Below are 26117 nucleotides of genomic sequence, written 5' to 3'. Positions count from 1 at the left end.
ATACATTTTTGTACTTATCAGCTTAGGTCTGGCTTTCTGGCTCGTGTGGGATTTCATCAAACAGAATTTTTGCTCTTTGTCCACCTGCCCCACAGGTTTTATCGTATTCAGTTAAAAGCAGTAATTGATTTCCTAGAATAGGTGTAAATCGGCTCACTGTAGTATAAACAGAAGTGTTCAAAGGTGTATCTATAGAAAACCATTAGGCTTCACTGAATCTTTTCCATTAAAGTACAGAGTCACAGGAAGTAAACAAAATATTTGTTTTATAATAAGGGCACTGCATGTAAAAATAAAATGATGCAAATTAATATCTTCAAAACCAGTAATTGAAAAATCTTTATGTAAAATCTTAACAGAAGTCACTTAGCTTGCTGTAATTGCCTTGGACGAATTCATTCCACAATAAAACATCAAACTGTTGTATAATTGCACCCTAAATAGCTCACTAAGTGGTAATACAGATATATAAAAGCAGAGTGAAATAGCTAACAGATTTTTATGCAGTGATTTTTTTTCTGTTTAAAAAGTTTGCAGAATAGTTTAGTACAACACAATTAGCATACTGTAATTACTGATTTGTTCAAGGTATGTCAACACTGTGAGGAATTTCTTCATCGGTGTGTGCTGGTAATTGTTTAACACTGCAGCATTGGACACAACACATTTTTTTTTTAAGTTATACAGACATGTATATATATATATATTTATATTAAAAAAATGTTCCATCCCTCCGGTCCTTTTAGCTTTGGTTAGAATGTTTACAATATTTGAGCAGTTGACTTAAAAATAATGTAATCCTTTGCAGACCCCCCCACCCCCCACCCCCGTGGCATCCGAGTACCACCATCGCTGCATAGTTCTGCAAATATTTACATATAATTTCATAATATAGTATAAATAGCAATATGGTACTTCTGGCTAAAGAAATCAAATTACTCCTTAAGAATGAGGGGTGTGTGTGTATATATTTATAGGTGATTCTTTTAAACAGCGTACTAGTTTAGATTCTGTCCCATGTCAAGTAAGAAATGAAACATTTTTCAGTGAACTATTCTATAAACTAATTACATTATCCAAACTTAACAAGAAGGTGTAGGTTGCTTTTTTAAAAAAATGGTAATTACCTTGAATTTTGGAAGAGGAGGACAAATGAGAGCTTATATTACAGGGGCTAATTCTGTCTCCAGAGAAACCAGTGGAGTTAGTGCATGAAAATAGCTTCCAGGCGAGAGGAAGCCTCAGCTGGGGGGAGGCAGCGGGGGGACAAAGAGAGGCTTCTTCCTTCCTTCCTTCCCTCTTCTCCTTAACCTCCCGGCTGATATTTACTTTTAATTAAGAAAAACTTGCATTAAGGTTATTTACACATGAAAAGGTGTTGAAATGCTGTTTGTTCCTAGTCATAAGTTATTAGTCTGAATTCATGAAAAGCATTGTCAAGTCAAATCAGAGAGCTGATAAGAATTGAATGCGCTTAATATTATAGAATTGATCCCGTCATACTAAGCCTTCCTAAATAAGCTACACTGCCTACTTTGTAAGCACCTGGAGAGTTGTCCTGCGAATTTGTGACTGTCCTGCTAATTTGTGACCGTGTGAACTGCTCCTTTCTGTATCTGTTGTGATCTTTAGCCAGGTCTGTTTAAGCAAGCCAAACTATGAATGTGCAGATAGGAAAATTGTATTTAAACTAAATTCCCTGGTTCCCAATGCACTTTAAATCCCCACCTGGACCTTTGTTGCTCTTTCTGCATTATTATTTTTTTGTTTGTTTGTTTCCCCTCCCCTTTTTTACTGGAATGAAATTACCAGAGGAGGAAAATCTTCCTCCACGGCTGCCTTTAAAGTGAATGGAGCCAGCTGGAGTGTTTGGGATCCTACAGCTGCAGTGGAACAAACGGAGTGTATGTCCCCCCGCAGATCTCTGTGCAGATATCCAGCATCCTTCCCCTCAGACTGTTCTCATTAGAAAAAGTAGAATATGGAGACTCGGGTATAAATGTTTACACACAGTCATATAATTACATAACATGAAACATTTTACATAGTTTGAGGTGAGCATCTCTTTAGACTTTTAAACATTAGGAGTGCAAGTTTAATGTAATCATTGCTTCTTTAACACTGAAAATATTATGGATTTATTTTTTAAAAAAACTTAAAAATACGGCACCACTCCATAAACAATGTTTCCATTAAGTAGCTTGGAAAATTAGGCTTTATGTCAACATTTGTAAAAATTAGAATCTGATGTAGGTCCCCTACAATTTTAAAATAGGTTACTTATCTGATTTAATTTTTGATGGCATGTAGGTATTATACTTCACATTCTTTATATGGCAGCTGCTGACACTTGCACTGTCCGTAGCCATTAATGATGATGAAGGGTCCTTCGTGGGTGGGTTCATATTCGTTATAGGGTCCTTGGTCTGATATATTTGCCATATGCAGCCGTGTTTGGGATCGGAGCTGCCTGTGGTTTTGGATCATTGAGCACTGCCTAATTCTTCGTAATGTGGGAGGGCAGCACTTCCTGGAGATGAACACTATAAAAATGATAAAAAAGAAAGAAAACAATAAAGCCATTGTTCCTGTAATTACCCTCTGAGTGAAGATGGCATTGTTTGGCTCAGGGAAATGTTCTTCGGTGGTAACGACCATGCCTGCCGTAGTTGGAATCTCTTTGTCTCCCATATGGAAATGAGAAGAGCTTATTCTTTTTGTGTACTCGGTAGTTGGAGCTGTGTATGTCGTAGCCACGGGCGTAACAACAGTCGATAAATTCCAGCAAAGCTGAAAACCATACACTGCATCCAGAATGTCCTCTCCCTGGGTGTGGTCGGGGCTATGGCAGAGGATGGAGTGCTCCCACCGACCTTGGAAGCCACTCAACCATGTGGCCAAGGCGCAGATCTTTGGGCTGCATTCCCACAGATTGCCGGAGAGGCCCACGGTGGTGAGGGCTGTCAGGGAACTTAGGATCTTGGAATCCAGAGTGGTGAGCTTGTTGTTATCCATTAGGAGGGTTTTAAGGTTAGGCATAGTTTCAAAGACGGTTAGGTCAATGGCTTTGATCTCGTTTCCAGTCAAATCGAGCTTTTCTAAGGTGCCCCAGGTCCACTCCATCCCACATGTCAAGTTGCTAATTTTGTTCCACTGCAAGAAGAGGGTGTGCAGGCTGCTCAGCCGGAGGAAGTGAGCAAAATTAATCTTTGTCAGCTGGTTGTGCTCTAGGTGAAGCTCCCTCAGCTTGATTAATCCCGCAAATCCATTGCGAGCCAAACTTCGCAAGCGGTTTGTGCTCAAATCCAGGAACTCCAGGCTACGACAGTCCCAGAACAGGCGGACCGGGATGGTCCGCAGAGAGTTGGATCGCAAGTGCAAGGTCTGTAGCTTGCGAAGGCCGTAGAAGAGCTCGGGGTGCAGAGAGGATAACTGATTAAAAGAGAGGTCCAAATTCTGCAGGTTAAGCAGTTGGCTAAAAGTTGTGTTTGGCAAATGAAAGATTTTGTTGGAACTTAAGACTAATTCCTTAAGTTTATACAGTCCTTGAAAAGAATCTTCTCTGACTGTTGCAATTTGATTATGATCTAAGTGAAGCCAAGTAAGTTGACTGAAGCTTGCAAATTGATCCCTTTCAAGTTCAGAAATATAATTGTGCCTCAGTGACAAACCTAGCGAGCCCTTTTCAGTGGTGTTTGGCACTGAGTGAAACCCCTGAGAGTCACAGTAAAAGAGCAGCTTCTCACAGCGACATTTTGGTGGACAAGCCATGCCCAAGGCAGGCAGCATTTTTAAAACCATACTCATTGCATATAGTGCTGCCAGCATACGAGCCCCTAATGGCCACTTGAAATGTAAGCCTGCAGAATATAATTTAGGAAAACAACAAGATAGGATAGCCTTATCAGTACACTTTGAACATCACGATGGAAGATTTCACTGCAGATAACATTGCCATGCATTTCCGACAAGCTAATTCTAAATGCAAGAAACAACTTACTACGAAAAACAGAATACTTGGTTATTACACTTAGGATGAGTCTTTATCTCTATTACGGAGCATTACAGTGTCACAATTGGAAAACATTTTTTTCATAAGGTTCAGTGCAGAAAAATTTGCTTTAGCATCTAACGGCTCCTTTAAAGCATAGCCGGTCATTCATTATACAAGGTATATAGAAACGCAGGAACTTACCCATTCTTTTGAGTACATTGGAGGTTGCATTCAGTCGTAGTTTTAGACTCAACACGGTGAGTCTGTAAAAGGCTCTAATGTAAGATAGCCTTTGAATAATTTACTGGGTTTAGTGTCCTTTGATATTAGTGCAAAATTGAATCCACGATGCTCTCCTGGAATATTCCTTTTGAAATCACTGGCTTGATCTCCTCTGACAGGTCTGCAATTTTTAAATCAACTCTTAAGACAAGTTTTCGTCCTCTGTGGCTGCTCAGCTGTTTAATTGAAGCTCACGTTTTCTTTTTCCGCAGCTGTGGCTTCCTTTAGTCCTAACTTGTTGATGGCAGATGGGTGGCTTATTGCTGAGAGAAGCTCCTGTAGTAGCATGAGTGCATTTACTGAAAAGCTTTTCAGGGAAGCGGTACAAGAATGGATTTGCTTATGCGCTGTGACCACACAGGGCTGTATATAGGCTGACGTCACCTGGTGACGTTCCTTTTGTTTGGGTTTTCCAGAAGCTTTGCTGTTTTAAAGCATTGTGGTGCATACTGTGATCGTGTTAAAGACCACTGATGGGGGGGGGGGGGGGGGGATGGGGGGGGAAATCAACGGTAGGAGTCCTTCGTCCCCACGATAGGATTAGGAAAGACTTGCACCACCCCGCTCCCCCCTCCTGCATCTGTGCTGGCTGTATTCCGCTGGCATTAAAAGCAGCGCAGAGCTGCGGTTGGAAGTGCCTTAGTGCTGGCTGCTGCCAGTTTTCTGTTAAATATTGCTGCATAAAAGGAACTTTCAGGTGCAGAATGTGCACAGTTTGAATAGAGGGTGCCAGTTAGCACCAGCTTTTCACAGGGGTGAGAGGGCTTTGGCAGCTTAAAGCTACGCCTAACAACTGTGTGTGGCTGTGGTCCCTGCAAAAGTGGTAAAGGGAGAGAGCAGTCATTTGGATGAAGGCGGTGTGTCAGAAAGTACAGCGCCCAGCCAGGGAGCAAAGGACAGGAGCAAATGTTTCAAGCGATGAGAAATTTCTGGAAAAAGCAAAGCTTGCGCTAGGGCACAGGAAAAATTTAATTGGAAGCCAGCTTGACAGCATGCAGTTATGAAACTAGAGAATCTTCCCCCCCCCTCCCGCCCCCCAGACGGTGGCTTTTCTGCTTGCTTTTTGCTGGGACTGGAGTGCAGAGGGGATGTTGTGAGGTTGGCATTTACAGTCGGGGCTCGGAGCTCTTTGAGGGCTTCCTTGTGGTCACCGCTTACACTCTGGTGTGTAACCTGCAAAAGGGGGGACACTACTGCCATTAGCATCTCGCTGCTGGGCAGGTCCATAACAATTACCCTGTGTGTTTTAGAGTTGCAGAAATCTGCGTTTGCAGAAACCGTGACCCTGCAAAGCTGCCCACGCGGTTACAGCCAGGCCGGTCTTTGGCTGGAGCAGGCACGCACAGTGAGGAGGAGGCAAATATGCTGTCATGGCTGCTTGTTTTAAAGGTTCATTGCCCTTTTATCTGGAGCAAACTCTTCTCCAGGACAGCTGGTTCTGAAAGGTAAATGAACAGACTTGATTTAATTTTTACTTTTTTAGGATTTTTGCATGCATATGCAGGAAGGCCTTCGGCACAGCTGCTCTGGCCTTGACTTGGTGTGGATGGGGGGGGTGCTAGCTTCCTGCTCCAAGCAACTTGGATGAGCTTTTCTATTTTCACCTTAAGATATAAAGCAGTAATGTAGTAGAAGGCACTTGAAAATGTTTGCTCTGTAGTGGTGAGGTATCAGTTAGGACTTCAAGATATGGGATGAGCTGAGAATAACAAGCTTCCCATGCTGATGGAAGAAGTTGATGAATTGTGTCAAAAGAAGGTTTTAAAATAAAAATGACCATTTACCTTTGTCAGTAAGCTTGGGTTCCTTAGAGGTACTTGTTTTTCTGCCTGCTTCTCCCTTTGCTGTCCCATGGCATAATTGTAATGCTGACTGGTACTTCCTCTCTGTGGTGGGCTGTCGCATCCAGAGCACACTGAAGGGAAGCACTAAGTGGGAAGTAAAGGGATAGGAAAGGTGAACTCTGAAAACAAACAAAACGAAAACTTCAAGCCCACCCAAAAAACCCAAAGGAAAACAAAACACCCCAACCCATTAGGAAAGTAACTATCTCTCACGGTAAAACAATTAGGAAATGCTAGATGAATTTCTCAAGTTGTTCTGCTACTGTAAATATTTTCACATTTGCTCTAGAGTGAAAGAAATACATGCAAAGAAATTACATAAACCTGTTTAAAGAGTTTCTTCATGTTTAATGTTCACTGTACAAGAAGTACAGAAGCTGAAATCCAGCCTTAGCTGTCAGTTGCCAGCTGTCTGATGGATCTACCGTGCCGAGGTACCTGTGGTTGCGCTTCTCATAGCAGCTCATCTGGTGCAAAGTCTTGAATTGTTGATTTGAATTTTAATAACATCTAAACACAGCAACGTAACATTTAAAAACAACATTCCAAAGGGTGTAATTAATAAAATGACAATGGCTATAAGGTCAAATGTTACACCTCTCCTGTGCTACGTCAATTGACTATTACCAGGAGGCTGAAATCAGGTATCTTTTCGAAACGTTTTGCTTTTTGCATCAGTATCTGTTGGTAGGTTCCTCCCACATTAAGGTTGTGTTATTTGGCACAGAGTTAAGAGTTAATGTTCAAACACGGTAAGTTGCTTCCTTTCTAAAGCTCTCCGTTCTTTGGCCTGTAACCAAACAAGGGCTATTTAGCACCTTGCCAGCAAGTTCCCTGTTTGGGAAACTGTTAACACGAACTTTATGGGTGCTTTTCTTAGCGAAACATGTTTTTATGTGCACTTGTCATGAAATAACAGATATTACTGAAAGCAAATGTCTGATTTTCTTAAGTCTGGAACTCTGTAGTAATATTCACATTGTTCCTTGAGAGCTGCCTGGGGTTCAGGGCGTAATAGGCTGGGAGTAAACCCCAGCTGCTGGCAAAACTGATGCAATTGCCTTTCTCCCAATACTGGAAACCCACTTGCATGACGAGGAAAACCATGTACAAGTGCTATCTGGGGACTTCTGCCAGAACGGGTGCTTTGAAGTAACAGCCTGAATAGTCATGTGCAACATGAAGAGTGAAAATGGCATGTCTGCCCCAGGAATAAGCTTGCTAGGACCAAATAACCCTTTTGGGAGCTTCTCCCTTACCCCATGTCCGGAGAAGCAGCAGCAGAACTGGTTTTCCTGCTAAACCCACGTGCTGGAAAAGTAGAATTGCACCCTTAGGCTAGCGTTGTCATTTAGTTAGGCTGACATCTTGTGGAAGCCTTCCTAGTGTATTAAGAACAACAAATAAGCTAATCTTACTTGATGTAGATGTGGGCTGCAGGACTTTCTTGTGCTGTGGGGTTGGAGGATGGCAAGCCCTGGAGTTGCAGGCGAGGACGGGGCACCTGGGATTTGCAGCCCCATGTGTGGCACCGTGCAAACAGACAGCTCACCCTTCTCCCTGAAGAAATGATAGCGTTAATTTTTGCTGGACGTTAACCTGTTGAGGATCGCAAGCCTATTTGCTGCTTTTTTTGCTGAAAGATGGTCTTAGTGCTGCATCGGTAAGTCTGTGAGGCAAAGGAGATGAGCAGACGTGTGGCTGTAGCATTTCTGTGCATGTGTGATCACTTGGATGTGCCACCATGGAGCTGGATTAGCAGTGAGCCTCGAGACACGTCAGGAGAAGGCATGTCCAAGGTGATCGATCCATCATCAACAGATGTGTCCAGCTCTTCAGGCTAGCTGCAGGCTACCTTTGGGCGAGGGTGGTGGGAGGGATGGGGCAGGGCACTGTAGGTTGGGTGTCACTGCCTTCCTAGGAGCGAAAGACACACGTATGCTGTGGCATAGCGTGGTGGCTGTCACCTCCCCTGTCTGGCAGCTCTCTGAACCTGGCACTGGTCCCACATTTTAATTCCCCTTTGTACCAGGATGAGTGCAGGAGCCAGCCTTGCCCTCTCTGTGGGTGCCGAGGGCAGCGTGGGGCCGGCAGCCTGGCGGTGGGGAGGGGGGGGGTCGGGTGGGAGCAGCGAGGCATGGCAAGCTCTGCGGGAGGGGGAGTGCAGGCATCTTTGTTTTGATGCAAGTCCTTGCTGAACCCTAGGTGATTCCATGCGGCCCTTGTGCTTTGCTGAGCTATGGGCTTGCTGTGGGAGACTTTTCCTGCAGCCCAGCGGTGTGCAGTCCTGCTTCCTCAACCAGCAGACCTGGGATGTGAAAGCACTGCTGAAATTCATGTGTGGCATACCTGGCTGCTTACCCTTCCTGGTCTTGGCTCAGCAGTACTGTATCTGGCATTTGTTTGCAGCCCTAATGCCATGGTAAGGGAGGGGTGTGGACAGTTAGCCTAACTGCATGTCTACAAAGGATATGTGTCAAGGCAGAAATGAAGCATGTGAGAAACTGAATCTGAGCATTAAATCTCCTGCCTCCCCACGAAGCACGGCTCAGTGGTGGTGCGCTGACATACAACTGCCTTTGCCACTGCTTGCCCAGAGGAAGCTATGCCAAGCATTCATTTTTCACTTGTTAAATCACCATCATTAGCCACGATGCTGCCTGTTGTACAAGCAGCACAGAAGACAATTCACAGATAACCTGAAGCAAACAGTCTTTTTTAGGTGGCACATCTGGCTTACATCTGGGTGCTGATTTGGGGAGCAGGGATGCTGGGCTCTGCAGGGGTTTGTATGCTGTGAGGGCTGGGGCCGGGTAGGAGGAGGCACACTTTCTCTCAGTAGCTCTGTGGTCTGAGCTTAACCTAAACTGATGATGAACCATTGAGATTAACAATGAAAGTTTTTGATATTTGGCTCTAAAAACACACCGTTGAGTAACTCACTGTAATATGTATGCTGTTGATCCTAGTGGCTTTAAGACAACATTCATGCACCACCCCCACCCCCCTGCTCTTGTTACCTTTATAAATCAGTTTGGGTTAGATTTTAACGTCAGTAGCTGCAGGAAAAGCTTGGTTCAGTTTGGGTATTTTTTTGTTTTGTTTTGTTTTAATTTAGATGGCAAGCCTACAAAGGGAATGCTTTGTGACAGAGACGGTGATTCCACTTGCCTCCCTGTATACAAATCCCCTTTCTTTGCTTTAAGCCATCAAAATAAACCCTAGTGGGGATTGCTGTGTGAGCTGGAACAGCAAGGATGCGACAGTGACTGCCTGTATTGCTTTTCAAGCAGAGTAGCAACGGTAGTGGGAAGAGCAGAGATTACGGGGCGGGTGGGGATGAGTAATTTTTAACACCAATTCAAGTCTCTTTGATAAAGATCTGATTTGATTTAAAGTAAATTTGCTTGGTGGCTAAATTTATTGTCCATGATACTGGACACAGCTGTGGTATCATACTGCAAAATGACTGACATGGTCAACATGATCCTATTAAATCTACTGAATCTATTAGCTGCTTACTGACTGCAGAGCTTGTGATTCTCCTAGAAGAGTTTTGTGCTGAATATCTAAAAATCCTATTAGTAATATGAATATTCAGGCTTTGCTATTGTGAGTCTTTCTAATCGCATGGATAAAAGAAGCTGATGGCTGGCGTGTGTTGTGCTGCTGGGTCATTAGTTGGCTTCTCAGTGAGAGTTTACACTACAAACAAGGAACAGTTTTTTAATAGTGAGGGTAGTTGGTTACTGGAACAAATTACCCAGAGGTAGTAAACTGTCACTTGGAGCCGTTAAAACATGATCTATTACTTGAGAGAGAGAGAGACTAGCTCAAATGGGACTTGTTGAGCTGTAGAGTGGAACCGGTGGGTAAAATTCATGGAGCGAGAGGAGTCTGGACGAAGCGACTGTTGTGGTCAAGGGTGATCTTCAAGACTTTTATGTGCCTGGAGGGTTCGTGCAGCCACAGGCTGTACAACTCTTCATGTACTCCAACGACCACTGTCCTACCAGCTGCCTCCACTTGGCCCAATGGGGCATAGTTACTCCCACAGTTCATGTTTTATGTTTCATTTTATGCAAAAAAGGTCAAGAAACGTCATACGGGTAAAACTTGACATCCTTGTCTCTGGGCCAGGACCTTGGTTAGAACTGGCTGTGATGATTTAAGATGTTAATAACAACAGAATCTCTGTAGCCACAGAGGTGCAGGCATCCACCATGTTTGTCCTGTTCGGCCCCACTGCACCAGCACTAACGAAGGAGCTGGATTAGTAGCTATATGCACTAAAATTCTTAAATTACCGCAGCTAAGTTAGCAGGGCATTTTGTGTTGTGACCTTCAGAAGGAAATTCTGTTAATACTTTTGACAAGCTTCTATAGTAGAATTTCTGAATGCCAACAAGGTGGAAACAAACTGGTGCTGCCTTGTTAAAATCTAATGGGTTTAGATTATACAGCTCTTTCTGTGCTAATGTGTGGCGTAGCATAATAGGAACGGATCAGCAGTATGAAATCAGTGCTGTTAGGCGCTCACGCGTGCGTGCATGCTTTTCAGGGCATTTTACATAGGGCTGGCTGTGGTCTGGTCTCATGAACTGAGTGTCCATTAGTGGAAGCCATCTCCTGGGTTTCCTCTCATCCTAAAGGTGTCTGGCCCTCATGCACCAAGACTGTTCGGGGCTGTGAAGCCAGGGACAGCAAAGTGGAAGCGATGGGTGGACTCGCTTCAAAAGCGTGCTCCTGCTTCGCGCTAAAGTGGTAGTGTAGGGGCACCCAGGGAGAAGTAAAATGGCACTTCCTGGAATAGCTGAATGTTTGACTTTCTACATAATACATGAGTATATATCTTGGATCCAAAGATATTCTTGGAAAAAAAAAAAAAAAAGTGTGTGAGATGGGGGTGCCCTGTGTTCAGTGAGGTAGTCATGTTGCAGTAGGTAAACTGGTGTGAAAACATCAGAAAGAGCAAGTGGCTGCAATTGCAGGTTTATCTCTTGGAGCAGGCTTTTTTGTTAGTTGAAGCAGTGCCAATTGGCAGGTTTCAGATTTTGGGGTGCCTTGCCTGCTGCGAGGAGCCAGCTGCCCTCCTTGGGGTGCAGGCAGCACCCACCACCAGCAGCAAACCCGGAGTGGCAGCTTGGAACAAAGCAACCTCAGAGCAAGCTGAACGGGGTCTTCCTAGCCTAACTGTATTTTGGTTTCATATCCACCAAGCATGGATGGGGACAGCAAACTGTTCAATAAATAAGTAGCAGTAATCTCCACTTTATTTAGAGACTTCAGCTTTGATTTTAGAATGTGGAGTGAAGAACAGACTACTGCCAGGTCTGCTGAAGGCTGTGGTGTAGTCGGAACGAGCTCCTGGTTTTAATTTCAGTCACACTTCAGTTATCTTTTGTGATAAGAATCGAATGACTTGATCAGGGAGGTGACAAATCTTCAATAATTGCTTAAACTACAATGACATTGCAACATCTTAATTTCCCCTCCTCACCCCCAATTTTGTTTAATTTTTATTTCTGCTGTAAAGCGGACTACTTGTTTTAGATTCAGGGCTGCTCATCCAGGTATTTCAAACACGCCTGTCACCTGGAGAATTGATAACTGCCATAGCAGCACTAAAGTGAGGGTGAATGGTTTTTCTTCTCAACAGGGTAATTGTATTGATCGTGGCTTTGAACTTCAGAAATTGTATTGTAGTTGCATAAAGTGTGTTTCAAAACTCTAATATTAAGCTCTATTATACAGAAAAATCTCCCAGCAAAACCAGACCACCACCATTGTTTTATCTGACACTCCCAATTTGATACAAATTAGGGTATTTTTGACCCAGCCCCTGCTTAAAAAGAGAGAAGCTGCCACTGCTTCTTGGCCCCTTGTCCTGTCTTTAACAACAGGGCTAATGCAAAAGTTGCTGGTTTGAACCTTGGCGAAAGCCAGCTCTCGGCAGGTGGGCCTGGATACTTGAAACATTGGATTTCATGTGTGACAAATGTATTATAAGGATTTTACCTTTAAGGTAATTGATTTTTGGCTCAAGAGCAGTCTTTTGCCTTGGGTGTGAAGGCGTGTGGGGGAGCAGTGTTGCATCGGATGCGCAACCCTGTGGGCTGTGTGCACTGCTCGGACCTGCAGATTGAAGGCAGCGTGAGATGTTGGCGTGTGGTCCGCTGGCCTTGGGCGATCCCTGTAGCTGAGCCTGTAGAAGGCTGAGGGTTGATGCAGTGCCAGCTGTCGGGCGTTTGACAGAGACGGCAGAAAAGAGGAATCTAAAATTAGAAGTTCAATGTGGTCTCCAGCTGATCAGGAGTAAAAAAGATTGCTAGATTTATGAAACCATTCGTTTCTCCTGAAAGCAAGCCGAAGAGCGCTAAAGGTAAAACCTTAAGGTGTCAGGTGTTACTGGACTGCTCAAACCAGCCAGAGTTTTATCAAGGAGGTGGAGACTTTACCTCTAGTGTGTGTAATCACTTTAAAAAATATAAATAAATAAAGAAGCTGACAATGTACTTGAAATGAATAATGCTTTTTTTTAAATTTTTTACTTTGAGACCCTGCATATCTGTTTACTTCTTTGTCTCTTGTTTTTCAGGCTGGACGCAAAGAAAGAAGTGATGCACTGAACTCTGCAATTGATAAAATGACCAAGAAGACCAGAGACTTGCGCAGACAAGTAATTAATACATAAAGTTGATACTTGTTGAGACAAATGAGTGCATTTCTGCATGTTTGCCCTCTTGGAGATGTTATCTGTTGATTTGTTTCTAGTGGGCTTGCCTGCATGTGTTTAATAAATTAAAAGCTGGAAACTTCCAGTGCCTGGTTCACAGGGAAGCACGGGGTGGAAATGTAATCCCCCGTTAACTGTGTAATAAAGATGTGGGATTCTTAATCATCCTTGTGGCAAGAGAGATTTTAAAAAAACCCAACTCTCACTTACGGATTTTGAACATAATCAGGTACATTTTATAATTCCGATGGTATTCATCTCTGAGAGCCTGTTTTCTTTGTATTTGTGTAATATGAATCTCTGGTTGGTTTTTAAAGCAATACATTCCTCTTTTCAACTAAGTGTGACTATGGTTCAAGTTTGTTGAAAAATGTTTTTATTCTAGTAGAAAAATTAAAAAGTTAAATCAGCATGTTGTTTAACCAGCTGAGGGAAAGCAGCAAAGTTATTCATACAAAACCAATATGAGCTGCTAAATCAATATTTGTGGCCAAACTGGTGACTTGCACTTACATAACTAATCCATTTTTTTAAGGAGATTTAATTTAAATTGAAGCAAAAAGTGTATAGACAGGACTTAGTGCAGGGGAAGCCTTGGTCATACAATGGAAAAAAGATCAATGACAAAAGTACTTCAAGCTTTACATGTTAATACAGTAAAAGAAAGCCACTGAAAAATAACTCATTCTTTTATTTTTATTTTAGCTCCGCAAAGCTGTTATGGACCATGTCTCAGACTCTTTTCTGGAAACAAATGTTCCACTTTTAGTATTGATTGAAGCTGCCAAGAATGGAAATGAAAAAGAAGTTAAAGAATATGCCCAGGTTTTCCGTGAACATGCCAACAAATTGATTGAGGTAAGATGGTACAACTTAAAATTAAATTATCACTAGTTCAATTAAGGCGAAACTAGGCAAAACACATTTTTCAATTCTCTTGAAACAAATGGCAAGTTCGGTTAAATTTGCTTTTTAAATTTTGTTTGAATGAATTTCAATACATTAAATTTAATACTTAAATAATTAAAAAGGTAAGCTTGTCAAAAAAGCAGCAGCTACTGTTACATAGCCCATGTAGGTTTAGATCTTATGTGAACATACACTGTTATCTTTACTTGATCTGTTAATTGGAGATGGTGATACAGAATAAGGCAGACTATGGCATGACTGTCCTGCTGTATAATTTGGCCTATTGTTTGAAGCCCGGAAGTTTTTGCTTTTCAGTAAAATGCCACTGAATATAAACAGGCCTTTTACGTGAAGACTGTTAGAATGAAAGCCTTCTTGTGTGTGTAAAGAACAAACAATGGACAAACAAAAAACTTGCAATAACAGCAAAACTGTTCCCTGCCACCTTTTTCTAATAAAAACCCAAAGGCTCTCGGACTGGTGTTACTGAAGACTAAAGCTAATCTGTGGGAAGATCAGCTTAAATGGGACTGACCTGTGGTAACTAAAATGCATTAAAGGTCATTAGTCTGCTATTAAAGGTAATCGATTTCACCGGGTAAGTTCATAGCCTGTATTCATGACTACACCTCAGTAACCTTGTCCTCTTGCTATAGTTTTTGCATGAGAGTTTTGTGCTTGTTGATTCTAAATGGCAAGGGACAAACATAGGTGTTGAAGAAATGTGCCACTAGGAATAAACTTCAGAAACCCTCCTGTGTGCTTCAGTGTGCTTTGAGGCATCAGCTGGCTCATGTGCTTAAACTTCAGCAGCGACCTGGGAACAGTCAGATACTGGCTGATGTATTTTTGCTCTCTTAGTATCACTGTGTTTGATAATCGAGCCCGTGCGTCTCCTAGGCTCATCGGGAATGCTTTCACACAATTCAGCAGATTTAAAATATTGAAGAGTAAGACTTATTGAACATCAGTAAAACTATTTTCTGACTCTTGCTCAGTATATTTTCCTCACTTTTTTCAAAGGCTTAGGGGCTTGGAGTGCAGTGAGCAACTGCCCTGTGGTCTGGGGTGCATCAAGCTAGTCCAGCTCTTCAGAGTGGCTGTCCAAGCAACGAAAAATCTTTAATTCTTTGAAGATACCATTTCTTCACTTTTGCCCTGCTGCATTTCAGCATAAATGCAACCTTCATACAGTTTAAAAGTTATTTTATTCTCAATTTTAAGTAACTAATGTTGTTCAACAAAACAGCAGGCGGAAGGCAGTGCTGCTGTGCCTAGCCTTGGCAGCAGGATACTGCTGTTCCGTGTGCAGTGGTGGGAACGGTGTGAAGCAGGTTTTGTCTAAAGTCTTCTTTCTTCATGTTGCAAGCCCAGTTTTATCTAGAAAATGATTTTTAGGGCTTGTGTATGGGAGAACTTGGCTGGCATAACAATAGCAGTGCCTATTCTGCCATAGTTCTGCCACCTCTTCAGTGCATGCCTGGTGTCCGCACGCTGAGTTTGTCGGTGTAATTACAAAGGAATAATTTATCTGCTTCATCCACGAACTTTCTTCCCACCCTAGCTAGGTGAGCTCTTACTCCCTGCTCCTTCAGAAAACATATGCTGTCTGAAAAGCAGTGGGTGGCTGTCCTCACTGGCATGTAAGAGTGCTTTTTACTGACCTTACCTTGTGTGCAAAATGCCAAGCTGCAAATGCATTTTACAGAACCTCTGTTTAGCCAAACAGCCTTGTCTTTCAAGAAGGACTATTCCCCTGAAAGTATGCATTCAACAGTACTTCTGACTGGCATCAAAAGGTTCTGCTAAAATGATATGCTGCTGCAACAACTTTTGGAAGGCTTGCTTATTGCTTTTGCTGTCTAAAATGTAACTATAGCTATAGAGTAGCATGATCTAGATGGCTCATAAACCTCTTCCATGAATGCAGATGGATTAATATGTACGCTTAGCTTTGACAGAAGGGGAATAGTACTCCTGCAGAGCCCTTGTCTCGAGGGGATGGAGAGCCACTGTGGAGTCATATGCGATGTCTTCCTTCACAGTAAATTTGACAGGTCAGGGTGGGTTGTACTTATAATGTCTCAGTGTGTCTCTGCCAGAATGGAGAAGGATGTTTGCAGGTTCCCATATGATTCTGCTCTTGGGCAGAAAGCTCGACTGCAGGTATCTGGAGAAACAATAAAAGATTGTGTAAGAGCAGAACAGAAGATGTTCCACTTGGTGAGATAAGTGATTGCTTTTGCTTGTTTTCAGGGGAAGATAAGTGTGCTGGGGAGTTTATCCTAACTACCCTCAGAAATACTGCTGAGCGTCTCAAAACATCAAATGTGACAAAACAGCTGCAGTGCAGAATGGAGCTGTGTTGTGTACCACACCGTGATTAACAGGCTCCTGTGTATTAGGTGTAGAAGAGAACGTGTCCTTTCCTTTAATGCTAAGTGATGGGAAGAAGCGTACATGAAAGACCTGCTCTGCACTAGGTAACTTGGAAGATCCCTATTAGAATTAGTGAGAGGTTTTACATCTTAGATTTTAGTACTCCTTTGTCCTGTGACCTGGAGGACTCAGTGCTGCTTTCCTGGTGAACCAGCCACTAGAGGGGACTGCAGTTGAGAGAGAGATATATATATAGAGATATATGTGTGTGTGTGTGTGTGTGTGTATACACACACTAAAAACTGTTGCAGGTGTTGGTGAGACAGGAGGAGTGGCAGTGTTGGTTCTGCATGGGGAGTTCTTGACCTGCAGTGCAGAGGTATTTACAGGCCCTCCAAGTAGCTGTAAAGAGATGCAAGATTTGGGTAATTTGGTTTTGAAATGTTCCATTCTTGGCAACAGAGCCCTCTCTGCTTTGTGGTTCCTAAAGTTCAGGCAGCCACTTTTGACCAAAAGGTGCAATAACCACAAAATTATAGTTTGCCTGCTGGGTCTGTATCTTCTAGAGAAACCATACCAAAGCCGTGTCCAAAAGGGCTTCCATCTGATTTGTTTCTTATGTAGCAAAATACTAACCCCCTTATCCTGCCTTTTGTAAACTGAGTAACTGTAAAATACTAAAATGAGACCTGTCTCAGTTGAACAGTATGTTTCAAAGATAGCTTTCAAAATTGCTCTGTACTAGCAGTCCATTAACTAGTTAGCACTCTGCCTGAATTTTGTTAAAGGAGTTTAATTCTGGAATTGAGAAGTTAATTTAAATACCACACACGAGAATAACAGAAGAGGCAGCATTTCAGGAAACAGTGTAAGAAAAAGTGAAATGCATTTGTGAACTACGAAAGTTGTCTTGATTTGCGGATTGTGAAGTACTTACTTGTGTCCGATGGTTTTCACAATGCTGGATGAAGTAGCCTTGGCTCTCCAACCTGTAATTTGCTCTTGAGGAAGGAAAGCTTGCCATCCTTAGATTTAATGTTCCTCCCTAGAAGAAACCAGACTGTCCTGCAACTTGGTGCTCGTTTGTAATGATGTCACTTAGCACCATGCTGACTTCTTGTTCGTGCCAGTCTCTGAAGTGTGCTTCTGCACAACTTGCCTTTGTGCTGCTCCCTGTAGTTATTGCAGTGGCGCTCCTGGCTATTTGCTGAAAAGTGAAAAAGCCGTCAATGTTAAGAAACTTTCGCTGCAGTATTGAATGCTTTAGAAAAATAAAAATGAGGTTTGTCAATTTGTCACTGTTTATACTGCATGGTTTTAATGGAGGAGTTTTTTCAGACCCGAAGAAATTAGGTACTTAAAAGGTAGATAAGCACAGCGTCCAGGTTAAAATCTTCCAGGAGCTGTTGTCTTGCTGAAGAGTATTTTGGGAAGGGCGAGTTTGTAATTCCTTAAAACCAGCAATTAATCTTAACCTTATTCTGGAACCCAGTACCCCTGTGTCAAATGTTTTTTCTGAACTTAAATTTTACTTTTAAGTCTCTTTCTCAGAGAAACTTTGGTAAGACCAGGGAGGTAAAAAAATCTCGATGACGTTTCATAAACATCTTTTTTTTCCCCCAATTGCTTTAATTTATATGAAAATACTGATCTGTGCCTTTTTTTAATGGACTGGGTTGTATCTTGCATATGGAGAGATGATTTTCTCATCTTCAGTGAAAACCCACGAACAGATGCAGACTGCAAATTTATTTGCTTGGAAAGAATCACATTTGGGCACTTGTGACTCCGTAAGCTATCTGTAGCCACTCACGCTGACATTTTTGCCTTCTGTTGCCCTAACTGTCTAGCCCTACGTCCTGAGTAATTCTTCAGACTTCAGTCTAAAAATGCCACTCTCCAAAAGCCCAAAGCCTTGCACATTTGCAACACTTTTATTGCAATTGATCCTGGTTTCCCCATCCTTGCAGCCTAAATATTCTTCAAAGAGTCTTAACAGCTGCAAGTTTTTTACATGTGAAAGGCTTTTAAAAAACCTGAAATGGGTAAAACATAGCTTGGCTTTAAAATAATAGCTAGCTTTTGGACTTCAGACACAGCAAATGCTTTGAAAAAATTGAGGCTTGCCTAGCCCCTGGGCACAGCTAGTTACTTTTGTTATAAAGGTATGCACTTCGTGTTTGTGCATCTCATATATTTATTTAAAACAAAGGATGGATTGAAGTGTCTAGCAGATCTAGAAATATATCTGGTCTCACAAGATTATCCTTTGTGTCTTAGTCACCTGATTTCCAAAGTTTGTATATACAAAGTTTATAAAACTAGCATCTTTGGTGGTGGGAGCGGACTGTCTTTGCTTATTCTTTAAATATTCTTTCTTCATGCTTGCCATCAAAGGTATGTATCAGTACTGAAAGACAGAGGTGATGTATCTTGGCTGAAAAGTGCAGACAAGCATAGCACTTGACACCTAAATCAAATACTGACTTGGAATGTTTTTCTGAACTTTGGGTATATTAATCTCTCAAAACTTGGCATTTTCTGGGCTGGGGTCATTATTAGTCATTACTGTGGTAGCTGTGCACCTATTTTTCCTGCTCAGTAAGCTAATTTACTGGGGGGGTGGGGAAATCTGCAAACTCAAGTTTGTCTTTTACTTGCTTTTATTTTTTAAGGTAATTGTGTATTACAAGGGAAATGTCCTTGCACTATGATGTGGAGGAGAGGCAGAGTTAGTCCAACTCGAGACAAATTTCCCATTTTAGGATGGAGAGCAAAATGTCTCTTCCAAATAACAAGAACGTTTTTTGCAATTTGTCTATAGATAACCTTGGCAGCAGTATAAAACAAATGTCTTCACTAAATGACCACTATAGCTCTAATGTGCCTTCTAAAGTCTGACATTTTTCAAGAACCGATGCACTTTCCTTGTAAGTTCATTTTATTAGTCAACTGATTAATAAATAAATTAAATTCTACTCATAGAAGATGCTTTCCTTGCATTCACAGTCAGTAAAGTAGGAAAGCCTCAGCAGAAGAAGTAGTTCTTCCATTTTCAGACAAAACTGGATGTACAAATTTAATGCATCATACATAAGTAAAGGCAAGTGACCTTTTAATAGGATAACTCTTGTTCTTGTAAGGTTATTTTTTTTGAGACCAATCTAATGCTACACCAACTTATGTACAAAGGGGTCTGAAGAACACTGGTAGAGATTAAAAATCACGTTAGAAGAGGACAGGGTAATCTTTCCATCCAGATTTCATTGTAAATATACATGGGAGAAGCAAGGTGATCAGTAATCTGACAGCGAAACTGATGGGATAGATGAAGTGATAGAAGATTAATTCAAACCCTTGCATATTTGGACAGCAATTGAGGTGTTTGGGGATGTTCTTGGTCTTCAAACACTTGGGCCAAGGGGGATATGAAGGGTGTAGAAGTTGGAGGTGAATGAGGTTAGGGTTTGGAAAACTATGTTAATGTGCTTTTACCCCACTAGCAACAGCCCTGTATTTACTCTGTTCTTTTTTTCCTTTGGAAACAGATAGAAGCATTTGGGGAAGGGGAAATCTGTAGAAGAGGCTGGGAAGTATAAGCACACTTGATTATGGGTGCTGTTGACATGATGTCTTCAGAAGTAGATTGAAAAAAAAACAACAAACCAACAGAGTCCTGGCCTATTTTATTTTCCAGATATTTCTGTCTTAATTCCAAACAGCATTTTTAAGTAGCTTTTTGGGTACAGCTTTTATAGATGTGGCACAAAATGTTTTAATTCTTGTTATATTACTAAAAGCCTCAATGCATGTCTGGATTTTCATCATCTTAGTCATTTGCAATATTGGAATATTAGTCATGTAGTGTCATCAAGGAGTTGACTGAAGTGTATAGTAAGTTCCTCTTACTATTTTATTGCTTTCTTCAAGAGCATAATGTACTTATTACCATTAAACTTGCCATGAACAGTTGTCTGAATCACCAAAACCTGGTTTAAACAACTAATAATAGATACCAAATTGGAAGCCTTTAGTAGGATCATAATGCAGCATGCTCTGAGTGATAAGCAAAATGAGATAGGAAAGAATTATAATTTCATAGAATCATAGCATGATTTGGGTCAGAAGGGACCTTGAAGATACCTAGTTCCAACCCCCCTGCCACGAGCAGGGACACCTACCAGCCCAGGTTGCTCAGAGCCCCAGTCAGTCTGACTTTGAGCACTGGCAGGGATGGGGCACCCACAGCTGCTCTGGGCAGCCTGGGCCAGTGCCTCACCGCCCTCTTAGTGAAGAATTTCTTCCTAATACCTAATCTAAATCTCCTCTCTTTCAGTTTAAAGCCATTCCCCCTTGTCCTGTCACCACAGGCCCTTATAAAAAGCCCCTCTCCAGCTTTCCTGTTGGCCCCTTCAGGCTGCTATAAGGTCTCCCTGGAGCCTCCTCTTCTCCAGGCTGAACAACCCCAACTCTCTCAGCCTGTCTTCATTTCTATTTTGATAAACATAGAGGCTTTTTTGGTTAAGGATAATTATTCAGGTACTGTCCAAATACCACTACTAGAAACGCTTTTATTTTAAAGAAAAACATTTGTGTTGCTAAGAAGCATCTAAGGAATTTGCTTTGAAAGTTTTAGCTTAAGATAAGATCTACATTACATACCAGTGGTGTGATTTCGGTCATGGTAGTTCAGATTGACTTGTGTAACTAATGTGTTTTGTGCTTATAACATTTTATCACTTTAGCTTGTTTGTCTGAGGAAGGAATAGTTCCTGTGCCAATAGTTACATCTGCTGCTACAGCTGCATCGGAGGGGCACGGTGCCCACGTAGCACACTGGTATTCCTTTACCAGCTCTGCTCTGTCAGGTCTATGGAAAGGATAATCTGCCAGTCTGAAATAGAGGTATTCCTGTACTGCTAGCACTTTACTACTGTGGATATGCTTTATGCTATAGATGTGTTAGTTCTCTTCAAACACCTCGTCCCCTTCTTTGACTGGAAAGCTTTCCTGTTGGCAAGAGAGAAGTGCTTTTCCCTTCTGTGTTTGCTGCTTAGTAAATGGAGCCCAGTTTGGTTTGTCATGAGGCACAAACTCCGGGTTTGTCCAACTGTGTGAAAAATTTCCCTTTTTCATGACACCTTGAGAACATGTGGGGTTACACTCTGTTGGAGAAAGACATTTCCTCCTGGAAGGAGCTTGCCAGCGTTGAACTGAGCTTTCGCAGGACAGCTATATCTAGTATGGCACCAGGTGGCTAGGGAGGTAGCTGGAGACAGCTTGTTTAGGTTGAGAGTCAAATGCAAAGCTATGTTCCTTAACCAGTTTTTTAGACACAGATAACGGCTTGAAAGGTGCCAGTTTTGAGATTTGATCCCAAAAGAAAGGTGATTACACAGGAAAATATTAAGCAGTTGCCTCAATATTACGGGGAGCAGAAAGTACACCATATGTTGTCTCTGACCCCCTTCCTTTTGGTCAGTTGCCAGCCTGTTGAAATAAAAAACCCTAAAACCCCTGTTTGACCTTGTCTAAAACTTTTGAATCAAAAATGAAACCATTTTGCTTGCTAGTTTTGTTCAATCTAGCTGAAATTTCCCTTCCATGTGTTTATAACCAGACCTGAAATTAAAAGTTGCAGAGCTCTGGAAATAGCAGTTAGCTCAATTTTAGTCCGTTGTTCCCCTCAGTGCTCTATGTCTGGATTTTTTACTGCATGTAGCTTGTTTTATTTAAAGACTTCTTCTATTTTAAGTTAATATATTGGGATTCTGTTGCCCATAACAAACTCTTGCAAGGTACCTTCTGTGGAGCTGCTGCCACTTGCGAGTACTTAAGTCTTACAAAAATCACAGAGTAGTTGTCAGTGTGAGTCCCAGTAACTTGCTCCAGAGTCCCTATGGACCTGAAGTCCTCCTGCCATCTCTCCATGCATTAAAGAAGTGAAACTGTTTTGTGTAATTCATAATTAGTTATGGCTCTGCAAAACTGGTGAGTTTATAAGGTTATGGCTATAATGCAGACTTCTCCCTCATGCAGTACCTATTAAGACTGGACGTTAAAATGTTCACATTTGTCTTGAATATTGAGGGTAGTGTACAAGTGAATTAATAAATGTATGGACTTACTGAATAATAAAAGCCTTTTCTGAAGAGGGATGGAAATTACATAATTGACACATCTCTTCTGAGAGTCCTCAGTTGCTACTTCGTTTTGCCAGAACAGTTGTTTCTGCAGATAAATTAATTTAATGGGCTTTGACCATCATGAAGTGAATCTGGACTGTCTTCTTAATATGGAGAAGGAAGAATTAAATGTGCTGTATTTGAATTTTGTCAGAATATCAGATACACTTTTCTTTAGCAGGTTCTCAAGAGGAAAATGTTGAATGGCTGCCTGTCCATTGTCTTCCCTCCCCCCCCCCCCCCCCCCCCTTTTAGAATAGGTGATTTCAAGCTGCTTAAAAGTGGGGATTTGCATTCCCAGAGAAACTGTAAAATGAAAAGCAAAAAATAGAACAAGAAGCTGAAGTTTGGAAGTTTAATCAGAAATTAAAATGCTAGGAACACCTTTGAAAAGCTTTGTTTCCATGTTGTGGAAATTCCCAAAGCATCTGTGTGTATAAATGGATATGGTTTTGTTGTTTTTGCATAAGGGTTTGTGAGCATCAGTTATGAGAGGATACTGGTTAAACTAAAAAGTTTTTTCAATGGTAAGACAGTCTGAAAACTCTTCTGCAATGGTATTTTTATGACTGCAATTTCAAATGAGAGTAGTCAGGCTCTTAGGATTCAATTAGAGTATGTTTGTCTCCTGCATAGCAATATATAATCCTTATTTATAACAATGCTGCATGACAGAGGTAGCTCTGACAATTTTAAATTATGCAACAATAAACACATTACAGAGCCTCTTTGGATTACACCACTGCTGGATGATTGCATCCAGCACCCATTTAGGAGGCCTTTCTGTGTACTTCCTGAAGATGATGTCCTAAAAACATGACCTGTAAACAAGGAGGAAAAACTTGGTGTTGCTTCTCTGAAGTCAGTGCAGGTATATGAAGCAAAAACTTTTAATACAAACTTTCAGTGTTATCCTTTGAAATCCTTGAAAAAGATTTAATGGGTTAGAGATTATAGTTCCTTTTTTCTCTTGCGTTCTTTGTCTCTTATTGAAAAAGCAATTTTTCAATCCTTTGATAAACAGCTTGATGTAAAGTAACCCCTCTACCTAAACTACGATGTCAGTGCAAAGAGAAAGTTTAACAAGCGCAAAGCCGTAGCAGTATTTCTTGATAATTTTCAACAGTGTAATTTAAGAAGCTTAGCAATGACTCTGAACTTGTGTAGTTGAGGCTGCTATAGTCTTTGAATTGCTGGGAGACATGGCTGCTTAGTCATTATCTGAACAAGTTTCAAGTTTTTTAAAAAAAATAAATTGAAAATGTATTTCAGGTGAAAAAGGTAAAAACTGCCTATTGTCAGAGAAGGCAGTTGTCGGCAACAGCTGACAACACAAACATAGGTTGACAAATTGCCACTAATGAAGGAAAAAAACTGCTTTAGAAATGTCAAGATTTTTTCTTGATTTAAAATTAGTAAATTCTGAAGAAACAAAATAATTGGAATTTGAGATGGAATCACTCTGTGACAGATGGCACAATATTTTTTTTTAATATTGGAACTATACTTTCCTACTAATAACGTATTCCCAATTGACCTTTTGCACTGAATCAGTGCCTTCCTCTAGAAGGAACCAGTTAAGTAATGCCTCCTCCAAAGGCATAAAATCATTCAAGTTGGAAAAGACCTTTAAGATCATAGAGTCCAATCATTATCTTAGCACCGCCAAGTCCATCACTAAGCCATGTCTCTAAGCACCACATCCATATGCCTTTTAAACACCTCCAGGGCTGGTGACTCCACTACCTCCCTGGACAAGCCTGTTCCGGTGCTTGACAACCCTTTCTGTGAAGAAGTTTTTCCTAATATTAAATTTAAACCTCCCTTGGTGCAACTTGAGGCCATTTCTTCTCATCTTACTGCTTGTTACTGGGGTGAGGAATCTGACAGCCCCCCCGCCTACAGCCCCTGTCAGGCAGCTGTGGGGAGCGATAAGGTCCCCCCGGAGCCTTCTCCAGACTAACCCCCCCAGTTCCCCCCGCCGCCCCTCCCAGCACTTGTGCCCCAGCCCCTTCCCCAGCCCCGTGCCCAGCTCTGGACACGCTCCAGCCCCTCCATGTCCCTCTGGCCGTGAGGGGCCCAAACCCGAACCCAGGGTTCAAGGGGCCAGCGGGATGTGACTCCATTCCCCACCGCTCTCCGGCCCGGCCGCCCAGCCAGCTTTGACCCCAGCGCAGAGCCCCCCGGGCAGCCATGAGCAGCCGGTGGCTGCAGGAGAGGCTGTGGGAGACGGTGTCAGAGGCTTCACTAAGGCCCAGGACACACCAGCCACAGCCTCTCCCTCGCCCACCAGGCCGGGCAGCTGCTCGTAGCAGGAGATCGGGGCTGTCAGGCAGGGCCTGATCCCCTGGGTGTCCTGCACGTGCCGTGTGATGGTGCTGGGGATGATCTGCTCCATCACCTTCCCGGCACCGAGGTCGGGCTGACAGGGCTCTGGTTCCCTGGATCCTCCTTCCTGCCCCTCTTGTAGACGGGCGGCATGGTGTCTCCCCCCAGCCTGCCGGCACCTCCCCAGTCTGCCAGGACTGTTGGTAAATGATGGAAACGGCTTGGCGAGCTCCTCTGCCGGCTCCCTCAGTGCCCCCGGGTAGATCCCACCCGGCCCCACAGACTCGCGCGTGTCCAAGCGGAGCAGCAGGTCACTGGCCGTTTCCTCCTGGCCTGGGGGGGCTTCATTCTGCTCCTCGTCCCTGTCCCCCAGCTCCGGGGCTGGGTGCTGAGGGAAGCTGCTCTTACTGTTAAAGGCTGAGGCAAAGGGATGGCTGAGTACCTCAGCCTTTGTGGCAGTGTTCCTTGCCGTATCCAGTAGAGGGTACAGATTATTCATTCTTGGCCCTCCTTTTGCTTCTGATGTATTTGTAAGAAACATTTTTTTGTTCTCTTTTACGGCAGTGGCCAGCCTGAGTTCTAGCTGGGCTTTCACCCCCCCCCCCAGTCTTCACCCTGCAGACCCTCGTGACACCCTTGCAGCCCTCCCGAGCTGCCTGCCCCTTCTTCCAAAGATCATGAACTCTCCTTTTGTCCCCCAGTTCCAGCCAAAGCTCTCTGTTCATCCAGGCCGTCTGCCCCGCTGCTGGGCTTTCAGCTCATGGGCACAGCCCGCTCCTGAGCCTTGAAGTTTCCCTTCTTGAAGAATGTCCAGCCTTCCTGAACACCTTGGCCCCTCAGGACTGTCTCCCAAGGGACTCTGTCCACCAGGCACCTAAACAGGCCAAAGTCTGCCCTCAGGGAGGCCAAGGCAGAAGTTCTACTGACCCCCCTCCTTCTCCAAGAAGCAAAAACTTTTACTGTTTTGTGATCCTGGCCTCCAGCCTTCACATCACCCCCAAGTCCTTCTCTGTTCACAAACAAGGGGTCCAGTGGGCGTCTTCCCCAGCCAGCTCATTCACCAGCCGTGTTGGGCAGTTCTCTTCCACACACTGCAGGAACCTCCCAGACTGTCCCCCTCTCTGCTGTGCTGTATTTCCAGCAGACATTTGGTAAGTTGGGTGCCCCCCGAGAACAAGGGCTAGCAACTGTGAGTCTTCTCCCGGCTGCTTATGGAGTGTTTCATCTGCCTCTTCATCCTCGTTGGGTGGTCTACAACAGACTCCCACCACGCTATCTGCCTTGTTTGCCTTCCCACCAATTCTTACCCATAATCACTCAACCCTGTAGTCACCATCATTAAGCTCTAGGCAATCAAAAGGCTCTCTAAGATACAGGGCTACCCACCGCCTCTCCTTCCTTGTCTATCCCTTCCAAAGAGTTTGTAGCCATCCATTGCAGCCCTCCACTTGTGCGAGTCA

At 42.9% G+C, this 26117-nt stretch overlaps 2 protein-coding genes and 1 long non-coding RNA gene across 5 annotated transcripts in view; 1 reads left to right on the top strand and 2 right to left on the bottom strand.

Annotated features, from left to right (window-relative positions):
* Positions 1 to 26117, top strand: part of CTNNA1 (catenin alpha 1) — a 122800-nt gene that overhangs the window by 57698 nt on the left and 38985 nt on the right. The window contains exons 1-3 of one of the 2 annotated variants that reach the window (XM_027779697.2): positions 5607 to 5721; positions 12719 to 12799; positions 13562 to 13714. In XM_027779697.2, the coding sequence (XP_027635498.1) occupies positions 12767 to 12799; positions 13562 to 13714 (186 nt within the window). In that variant the 5' untranslated portion in view covers positions 5607 to 5721; positions 12719 to 12766. Of the gene's footprint in view, positions 1 to 5606; positions 5722 to 12718; positions 12800 to 13561; positions 13715 to 26117 lie in introns of those variants that run through there. The other variant, XM_055811816.1, reaches the window with a different exon arrangement.
* LRRTM2 (leucine rich repeat transmembrane neuronal 2) lies at positions 1997 to 4749 on the bottom strand. 2 transcript variants are annotated; one of them, XM_027779698.2, is made up of 2 exons: positions 4196 to 4749; positions 1997 to 3860 (listed from the first exon to the last, which is right to left on the bottom strand). In XM_027779698.2, exons 1-2 carry the CDS (start codon positions 4197 to 4199, stop codon positions 2314 to 2316), a joined length of 1551 nt encoding a protein of 516 aa, XP_027635499.1. In that variant the 5' UTR covers positions 4200 to 4749; the 3' UTR covers positions 1997 to 2313. The 2 variants fall into 2 exon arrangements, with proteins under 2 accessions (XP_027635499.1, XP_027635500.1); XM_027779699.2 differs by having other exon boundaries at positions 1997 to 3432; positions 4196 to 4748.
* LOC114010768 (uncharacterized) lies at positions 5627 to 6754 on the bottom strand. The gene is made up of 3 exons (XR_003552412.2): positions 6559 to 6754; positions 6061 to 6204; positions 5627 to 5714 (listed from the first exon to the last, which is right to left on the bottom strand). It is a non-coding gene; the product is annotated as an uncharacterized LOC114010768 (long non-coding RNA).

Source organism: Falco peregrinus, chromosome 8 (genome assembly GCF_023634155.1).
Source record: "Falco peregrinus isolate bFalPer1 chromosome 8, bFalPer1.pri, whole genome shotgun sequence".
Taxonomy (NCBI): domain Eukaryota; kingdom Metazoa; phylum Chordata; class Aves; order Falconiformes; family Falconidae; genus Falco; species Falco peregrinus.
Note: the sequence above shows the minus strand (reverse complement) of the source record. Positions and strands in the feature narration are given on the sequence as shown.